Below are 9,761 nucleotides of genomic sequence, written 5' to 3'. Positions count from 1 at the left end.
ATGTTACCGGGTATATCCATATGACCACTAAGGCTTGAAACGTTTAACATATTGTATCTTTCATGACTTACATTCGGTAAGGGACGATACATTAATACATAATCCTCAGACTGTACCACATTTCCATCATATGAAGAAGTCCTCAGCTCAACAGACATCCGACTCTGCCTATCCAACTCGACCTTCAAGTTATGTGAAACGAGTCTCAGTTTTATGAGTGTATGCCATTTGAAGTCTGGAATCTGTACTTGGTGTATGTAAATCAGGTGTTGTGATAGGTGTGGGTTTAACTGTGTCCTGTACGTAACATATTTTGTTGCCTTTGCTGGTTTTCTCTAATGAGTCTTACAATTTTATGCTCATCACGAACCTGTAGCCTGGTGTGTTTGTTTGTTTACACAGGTTATGTGTAATAAAAACAGTGCATCTTCGTTTGCTGACGTAATCTTTAATTCTAGAAAGCTTTTATTTAGCTTCATCGTTATATCATGCATTAGCTAGATACATCCCAGACTCCACAAACACAAGTGGCAGCTCTTCGGAGTTCAAAACATCTACTCTGCGCAAGTTCAGTAACACCTGAGCTACAGAAGCCGTTAAAGCAGAATGCAATATGTTTCTAGAAATTATTACGTTTCATTCTTGTTTTACCGGTGGTTTGGTTGTACCGTTGTTCTTTGATATATATTTCCCAAATAACCGTTTCAAAGTGCATTGATGTAGTATGGACATTTAGGAATTGCAGCTTCATTTCTATGGGTAATAATTTACACCGAAATGTTTGAGTCCGTCAGTCACTGCCAACTCTAATGACGCCGGACAAAACGGTAATAACAAAAGGTGAGCAAAGATAAATTACACTGAAACGTCTATCGCTAGACCATGCATGAGTGACAGCTTACCTCAATGAGAGCATTTCACACAGTACTTGTCAATGCCTTTTATTCAATACAAATTTCAGTATCTTGAAAACAGCTTCACAAAATACTTCCTTTACCTCTTCACTAACAGCGAGTGAAAAGCACACTCCACCCAATAGTTGCATTAACTTTACAATGAATATGCCACGATGTCACTGTCCGCAAAGCCGCCGCTCAGATAGGTCAAGGCAAAGCAACTGCTTCCCGATCCTAGTTCCAATAACCGTTGCGACCAAGATCTGTTTCTCTTGATCATGGTTGTAGCAAAGTACTCTTTGCTGCTCAATTTTACTTGTGTTGCGAAGAGGAGAAGATCAAGAATATAATAAGCTTGTCAGTAGGCTGTGGATGATGACATTGCTGTGAGGAAATTAGTCCCTTTCTAATGGGATTCATTCTCATTGCGGGCGACAGCGGGTCCAGTGAAGATGCACAGTGGGCTGAAGGCTCCATCACACATCTCGTCAGACCAGTAATAGAAGTGTTCGTATGTCATTGCAGAACACCTGCGGAAAAAAAGAAAAAGAAATCCTTACTAGAGCGTCTTGTATTGCCCCGAAAACCTCAAACTCTGACAGTCAAGTCTCGTCAACTTTTATCTTGTCTTATCTTTGGTATCTGGCGGCGCGAGACCACCAAGGAAAAGTGACTAACCAGCCCGGAGATCTTTGTTTTGGAGATAAGACGGCTTGATAACAGGGAGCCCCAGGTAGAGCTGCGGGCGGAGCGGAGTATGGGTCGGTGTGTGGAGGCCCCCTTGGCACGCAGGAGCTCTCATACCTGAGGGAGGAGCGTATTTAAGTAAGAAGTCTTGCGCTAATATGTGTTGTGCAGGACATGAAGGCTGCTACAGGCAAAGAGGATGATGTCGCTAGCTCGTAATGGGGAGCCGCCCATTAAGGAGGTCGCAGGAAGTGTAAGGAGAATACCGGAGGGGAGGGTGGCGTGAAGACATCTGCCCCTAAAAATAATTGTTTAAAAATATATAATTACTTCCAGAACAAGTATCTGTTCTCACACCCGTGGAAAGCAGCAACATCCACTTCACTGAAATAAGCTGCTGTAGTAATGTAATCCATGCATTCAGTTTAACATTCCAGTATTATGAAAATCTGAAATATGTAGTGTGTGCCATGTCTTCATAATTCATATATGTACTTAATTCGCAAAACGGTACATATCATGATTTCGCTCAATTACTGGAATAAGTTCCTTTACATTTCACCGATATGAGAATCTTAAATGTTATTTACGTGTCATATCTTCATATTTCATAGTTTGTCTATAAAACTATGCATATCTTATTTTCATTCTTTTATTGATGTCTTTAAATTTCGAAATATTATACATGTTGCACGCCTTCATGTATTATATTTAATTCAAGAAATTGTTGATATATTGGTCTGATTTCACTCCTGGAGTATCCTTACATTTCAATATGAAAGTTCTAAATAATATGTATATGTCACTTTTTGTTTTTTATTATTTATTTATTTATTTATTTATTTATTATTATTTTTTTTTTTTTTTGTTCACGAAACTCCATACTGTGGAGTTACTAGTTTGCTAGATTTATTACGAGTATTTCTAAATGTATGTCATGTTTTCAAATTCTTGATTTAGGTTTTGGAACCGTGAAAGTCCATTTTTGACAACCTTTCTCCTTTTTTTTTTTTTTTTTTTTTTTATGGGGGTAATTTTTTAAGGAAATGTTTGGTAATTCGTGTTTGTATTTTGTATTTGATTTGTTTTAATCCATGAAAAGATCTTTGTTTTCTTAAGCATTGCCAGTATATGATTAGTGAAACTATGTAAATTTCTATAAACACAATAAAGTTTGTGGAGGAGGTGTGTGGCTAGAAATAAAGGGAGAGATAGTCTACGAACCATTGCTGTAAAAGTAATCCTTTCACTCCAAGACCAAACGTTCTGCTCAACTTTCGCCGCAGCTCAGTAAGGGGATGCAGTCATTAAGAGACTGTCAAACGAGTAGTCTGCGAATGAAAGAAGACGCAGTCGTGTGCGCATACCATGTCTCAGTAACAGAGTAAGACTGAGCGCAGCTGAAGAAGAAACAAGCAAGAATATCCTGCTCAAGTTTTAGTGAAAGTAAGGTAAGGCGTGTTAGATCTTTCTACCGCCTGAACTATGATGACTGCCCCTGTGGTATTCATGATTAGAAACTGCGACTTTGGGTCAAGTTGAAGCAAGAAAATCTTATGGACTCAATGAAGTATTATTTGCATTGTCGATAGTGTTGTAAGAATTGCTCTGGAGGAAGAAAAACGCAGTAATATTACATTTATGTGTCTAGAGGGAAGCAGTTCTGAAGGAATCGATTGATTTAATACACTACGTACACGTACATAGCTTGTAGTTATGGACAAAAAATTTGCCCTTTGCCCTTACATCCCATAAAATTATTCACGTTTAATGTCATGGATTTTAAATAATGGTAGACGATTCTTTATTCTAATTAACCACGACAGATAATGACAACATCAGTACCAGCAAAAACAAAAATAACTCATTATTATGCTAACAAACAAAACAAAAACTTACTTCATCGACCAGAATGGAGCGCCAAGGGGCATGGCAGAGTCGTCTGTCGTCCATGACCATGCATTCGTAGCAATATCGTAGCGTCCACCAATCCAGTAATTAGAGGTCAATTCTGTCAGAAAAGCATGCAGTCAGCAGAGGTAGTATCAGTTTTCAAACACCACTTCCCTTCACACTCCACAAGAGATACCATTCGTAGTCGCCGTCACCTTCACGCTCAGCTCATGCCTTTGAGTTGCATCTCCGCAAGTTACACCACTACTCTTACATAATATTTGCACAAGATTAATATTAGTATTAGTTACTTGTAATACCTAGGCAATCAGTACTAATGTTCAAAATCAACACTTCACAGTGGTTTCGCAGTGAAAAAGTAAACCAATAAAAATATTATATTAATGCTGATTATTGAAACAATTAAAATATGCTTACTTGCTTCTCTCATGTACTCCATTAGGCGGCCATAACTTTCAAAATCCTTTGCATGCCACAGGTCACCGTAGATGCTAAGACAAAACTGTCGAGCCTCTGCCCACGGTATCTGATAAGAATAACAAGATACATAGACAACACCGAAACAAGGTGATGAATGTCTTACCTGTATTCAAGTGCTCTAAATTGCCCAAAAAGGCAGAAGACAATAATCTAAGTTTCTCACAAATGAGTAGAGAGAATGAGGAAATAAGCAAATAACAAAACAGAAGTAGGGTGTTTTAACCTTGGCTGGTGAGAAGATTGAGACACAATCATTTCCGATGGGGACGTACAGCATGGGACAGTCTTGCATCTTGTGATTCAAGGTGGAATTAACAGCTGAGTTCAGCAAGGAGATCACCCCACTGCCTGTGGATGAGCGTGACATGAAGGGGAATTGGTAAAGCCCGTGTCTTGCGTGCTAATGAGACTTAAGAGTATGAAACAGCCTCTCAATCTGAAGGAACATTGAATGTCCTCTCTGGGTTAGTAAATTAAGGTAATGTACTGAGATGTATGTATTCCCTTCTTACATCAGATGCGTTGTAATACCCAACAGATCTCAGCACAGAGTTAACACTTCATAAACAGCTTCATCGTTTGCATGAGTTACAAATGAAGCCTCCTCTCCCACAAACATAGAGGTACATACCAGTTCAAAGCTTCATGGAACTTACTCATGTTCATACCATCCAGCTCCTTCATATCCAGTTTTGCTTGAAGAATGATCTGAGGGAGAGAGAGAGAGAGAGAGAGAGAGAGAGAGAGAGAGAGAGAGAGAGAGAGAGAGAGAGAGAGAGAGAGAGAGAGAGAGAATTAGTGACATTGATAGGATGAGATCCAGAGTTCTCATCTCATAACAGAATCCTCACCCGAGTTCATAAGGGTACTACTGCATCTTCTATGCTCAGTGAATGGTCTCATATTGCAAGGCACGTTGACCACCGGCGAAAAGAATAGCTTCGCATGCGTACCTTCAAGAAACACAAGTCTGCTCTTCATCTTCAAGCGGAAACCCAAATAATAAAATAACTGAAGTGTGAACTTTACAAATTCAACACGATCTGACTTCCGTAAAACATGTTTTGGTGTGCCTATGCTAGATTAATACTACTTGTTACCGCCGAGCGGGTGCAAGGAGGGATTGTTGAACGAGTGAGGCTGTTGATGAGGAAGGCCTCCTCTTGGTCCCCGCCCTGACCTGGAGGTCAGGGCGGGGACCAAGAGGAGGCCTAGTCAGCGAATTTCTTGTACGCCCTGAGGAGATGAAGGACGCTTGTTATGACATGAGACTAAGATAAGGCCGACCTTATCCCCGTCGTTAATGGATAGCGATAGACAGTGTAGGGACCCAGGCAATAACTGAAGATAGGGACACATTGCTGAGGACACCCGAGCAGGCAGGACGTGCGTTACTGCAGGGGACGAAGGTAGATAGAGCAATTGTCAAGAATGACGTGCGTACTGTTTGACGATCACCCAAAGACCCAAAACACGTGAGTTTAACAACTACCTGTTTATTATTAGCAACTATCTGTATAAGAATACATTAGTCTGTAATAACCATATAACAATACTTATTGGCTTAGAGTATTGTTTATGACTATCCATATATGTCTTCAAGTTTTGACCGGATTCAGTAAACGATTCGCGTCATCGTGTGGGTCTGAAATAACCTTCACCGCCTTCGGGCGGTAACAGTACTACTATCTTACCCTGTACAGTTAGGAAGAGAAGCTGCAAAAATGAATAAATAAATACATACACATAAAATCATGATCATGAATAAAACTAGAAAATCCTTTGCGTGACCTCCAAATGCCGAAAAGTGCTACAACATCTCTCGCTGTGGATACCTCATAGGAACAAAAGACCAATAACAATAACCACAGTAAAGAGTGAAACATTCTAAACATATATTCTTGGAAATTTTCTCTTAGTAAAGAGCGGAGACAAAATTTTACAGATGATATATATATATATATATATATATATATATATATATATATATATATATATATATATATATATATATATATATATATATATATATATATATATATATATATATATATATATATATATATATATATATATATATATATATATATATATATATCATCTGTAAAATTTTGTCTCTGCTCTTTACTAAGAGAAAATTTCCAAGAATATATGTTTAGAATGTTTCACTCTTTACTGTGGTTATTGTTATTGGTCTTTTGTTCCTATGAGGTATCCACAGCGAGAGATGTTGTAGCACTTTTCGGCATTTGGAGGTCACGCAAAGGATTTTCTAGTTTTATTCATGATCATGATTTTATGTGTATGTATTTATTTATTCATTTTTGCAGCTTCTCTTCCTAACTGTACAGAGTAAGATAGTAGTACTGTTACCGCCCGAAGGCGGTGAAGGTTATTTCAGACCCACACGATGACGCGAATCGTTTATTGAATCTGAATATATATATACATATATATATATATATATATATATATATATATATATATATATATATATATATATATATATATATATATATATATATATATATATATATATATATATATATATATATATATATATATATATATATATATATATATATATATATATATATATATATAGATAGATAGATAGATAGATAGATAGATAGATAGATAGATAGATAGATATAATATACTTACACTCACACGTGTCTTAAGTGTAACTCACACTCCTGGTCGCCATACCTTACAAATTCTGGAGTCTATGTCACTGCTTTGTCCGCTGTTCTGACACAAGTAATATGCTGTCTGACACCCTCCAACATAATAGAAGGTACTGGCAGGATTATGACGGCAGTGGTCACTCATCGGCGGCCATAGCTGTAGTAGTAATAATATATGGAACATTTTAAAACGAAGTATACAGCAGTTCAGCTGTCGTTTCAGACTATAACGAGCTCTATAAAAAGCAAGTACAATTTTGCCGCCCTGGCGCACCTCCCTGTACATGTCAGCACATTTACCTTACACAGTCTAATGTCCTCGTCCGAACCGTCCGAACAATCTCGTGCATTGTTACAAATATTGTTTCTTGAAATACACTGCCCGCCACTCCGACATTCGATCTCGCTGCTTCGTCGACACCCTCCTTCTGTGAGTTGCAATACTCATCAGTTCCGATCTTTAGTTAGACAGGTCATGTCATTTCGGTAAAGGTATATATATAGGAAAAACTTATAGCTTTAAATCAGTGTTAGTGCCTTCATGTCCTCTTTCTCTTTCCCTTAGAATAGGACCTCTGTACGTTTCACTACTCAACAATCTCGGTACCGGTTTGACTTTAAATTTTTTATTTAATTTTTAATTTAATTTCGGTAAAGGTAAACATATTCGTATAAAACCTTTAGTTGCATTTTATGACTACTGATGCACTCATATCCTTTCCTTTCATTCAAAATAGGAAGTGTATGTATTGCATGTTGTCCCAATCACCTGCTGGGGAAAGCATAGCCAGGACGAGGACGAGGGCGAGGGCCAGTTGCATGCGGCCGCGTGAAGGCACCATGCTGAGAGGCGAGATGACCTGCATAAAGGGTGCACATTACGAATTAACGTGTGTATGTGTGTGTGTGTGTGTGTATCTCTCTCTCTCTCTCTCTCTCTCTCTCTCTCTCTCTCTCTCTCTCTCTCTCTCTCTCTCTCTCTCTCTCTCTCTCTCTCTCTCTCTCTCTCTCTCTCTCTCTCTCTCTCTATATATATATATATATATATATATATATATATATTGTGTGTGTGTGCAGCGAGATAATGCGATATAAAATGAAGGAAGCAGTAATAACGGGTGAGAAAAGCATAATGAGAGAGAGAGAGAGAGAGAGAGAGAGAGAGAGAGAGACTTGGAGAGGGGACGAGACTACGACGTGTCTGGCACGGAACTACCCAGACTGAAGCTTCTAGAATGATATTCATCCGCGCAATCATTCATATTCCCCACGTAAATTTCCCTACTTCCCCTTTTCCATTGAAATTGAGTCTTATTCAGTATTTAGTAGAAAAGTTAGTCTTGACAATAAAGTAATCAGTATTCATCTAGTCCCCCTAGTTTGATCAATGGAATTTTTAGAAGTCTAGTATTTTATTGATATAACCAGCGCAGGGAGCAGAGTGGTGGGAGGGTGTGTTCGTGTGTCGCGCCCCCCCCCCTTTTGTCTTGGCTCTGCCTGTGACGTACAAGTATGATAATTGCCAGAGTGTTGTGCCTCTATCTATCTATATATCTATATATATCTAGCTGTTCGCTAGAATTACGGGTTGCTGGAGGATCGCAAAAGATCAAAAGAAACGCTGTTATATAAGTGTGAGATACACGATAGGCATTAGTTACCCAAACTAATGCAGTCGGTTAGTACTATCTATGGAAACAGGAACAACACTCTGGCAATTATCATACTTGTCCGTCACAGGTAGAGCCAAGATAACGAAAACGCGTCACCCTGGCAACAGTAAACCTTTTCGAGTACAAGTAATAAGCATGAGTAATAAACAAATAAATCAAACGAGCAGGACAACCACACCTTAGTGTTTATGAAGAGAAACGTCAGGGAGTATCCGTCGTCACCTCTTCCAGAACAGGGAGAGCGGAGATGCTGCAGGACCAACTCAAGGTTTGGCGGGCTGTCGGGTTCTAACGTGGAGCGCGGACTACGGAGGAAGAGGGACTGCTGCACTGGTGGGCAATGAGGCATGAATAAGCATGCACATGATCACTTGCACTCTTATTACAGTATTCTTTAACATACTCAGAGTTCGTGAACAATGTGCGTACATTGTAGGATAAACAAGTTAGACCAATATTGTCATAGGAATTATGCACCCTGCAACTTTCTATAGTCCCAGTAGGGACTGACTCGGTGGTCCCATTATAACTTTAGAAAATTATGCATTGCCATCCCTAGGTAAGAATTCTTGCCATGGCAACACGTGACGTCAGAGAAGGCAGAAGCCTTACGCTTGGCCGTGCTCTCCCGACATGTACACACTGCCCCTGAATGGGAGAGAACAGTGAGCTACGGTTTGGGTTATCATACCACTGTTGCCAAGAATTTCTATGAAATTTGTGTTTAAACCAATGGTGTCAAATAATTTCGAGGGCCAATTATGCACTTGGTTATGGTCTCGAGACCCATCGTTGATTTTTTTTTTTTAAGCAGGAGGGACACCGGCCAAGGGCAACAAAAATCTAAAAAAAAAAAAAAAAACCCACTGAGATGCCAGTCCCGAATAGGCTCCAAAGTGGTGGTAAAAAAATTGAAAAGTCCCTGTATGAAACACACCTACCTATTTCCATCTGCTATCCCCATCCATAAACTTGTCTAATCTTCTCTTAAAGCTCTCTAGTGTCCTAGCACTAACTACATGATTATTAAGTCCGTTCCACTCATCTACCACTCTATTTGAGAACCAGTTTTTTCCTATCTCCTTCCTAAACCTAAATTTTTCAAGTTTGAACCCGTTATTTCTTGTTCTACCCTGGTTGCTGATCCGAAGAATTTTGCTTACATCTCCCTTGTTATAACCCTTATACCACTTAAAAACTTCTATCAGGTCCCCTCTTAACCTACGTCTCTCTAAAGAATGTAAATTTAACAGCTCCAATCTCGCCTCGTAAGGAATACTCCTCATCCCCTGTATCCTTTTAGTCATTCTCCTCTGTACTGATTCTAATAGACCTATATCTTTCCTGTAATGTGGGGACCAGAATTGCACCGCGTAGTCTAGATGAGGTCTGACCAGCGCCAAGTATAACTTTAATATTACTTA

At 39.1% G+C, this 9,761-nt stretch overlaps 1 protein-coding gene across 2 annotated transcripts; it reads right to left on the bottom strand.

Annotated features, from left to right (window-relative positions):
• Window positions 1-428: 428 nt before the first annotated feature.
• LOC135104193 (uncharacterized) lies at window positions 429-8,804 on the bottom strand. Of its 2 annotated transcripts, XM_064011303.1 has the most exons (10): window positions 8,516-8,804; window positions 7,434-7,524; window positions 6,965-7,092; window positions 6,687-6,821; window positions 4,634-4,685; window positions 4,201-4,325; window positions 3,915-4,023; window positions 3,483-3,594; window positions 1,575-1,700; window positions 429-1,426 (listed from the first exon to the last, which is right to left on the bottom strand). In XM_064011303.1, the coding sequence occupies exons 1-10, from the start codon at window positions 8,684-8,686 to the stop codon at window positions 1,303-1,305; spliced, it is 1,173 nt and encodes a 390-aa protein (XP_063867373.1). In that variant the 5' UTR covers window positions 8,687-8,804; the 3' UTR covers window positions 429-1,302. The 2 variants fall into 2 exon arrangements, with proteins under 2 accessions (XP_063867373.1, XP_063867374.1); XM_064011304.1 differs by lacking the exons at window positions 6,965-7,092; window positions 7,434-7,524 and having other exon boundaries at window positions 8,516-8,777.
• Between the last annotated feature and the right edge of the window lie 957 nt (window positions 8,805-9,761).

The sequence above is a fragment of the Scylla paramamosain genome, chromosome 10 (genome assembly GCF_035594125.1).
Source record: "Scylla paramamosain isolate STU-SP2022 chromosome 10, ASM3559412v1, whole genome shotgun sequence".
Classification (NCBI taxonomy): Eukaryota; Metazoa; Arthropoda; class Malacostraca; order Decapoda; family Portunidae; genus Scylla; species Scylla paramamosain.
The sequence above is the reverse complement of the archived record's forward strand: the minus strand, read 5'-3'. Positions and strand labels throughout refer to the sequence as shown.

Excerpts from the sequence above, each read along its gene's own strand:
- LOC135104193 (XM_064011303.1), bottom strand. The coding sequence starts at position 8,686 with ATGCCTCATTGCCCACCAGTGCAGCAGTCCCTCTTCCTCCGTAGTCCG. Across the intron at positions 4,326-4,633 it reads GCTGGATGGTATGAACATGA|GCAGTGGGGTGATCTCCTTG; the intron begins GTAAGTTCCATG and ends GCTCATCCACAG. Across the intron at positions 1,701-3,482 it reads GCTCCATTCTGGTCGATGAA|GTATGAGAGCTCCTGCGTGC; the intron begins GTAAGTTTTTGT and ends CTCCTCCCTCAG.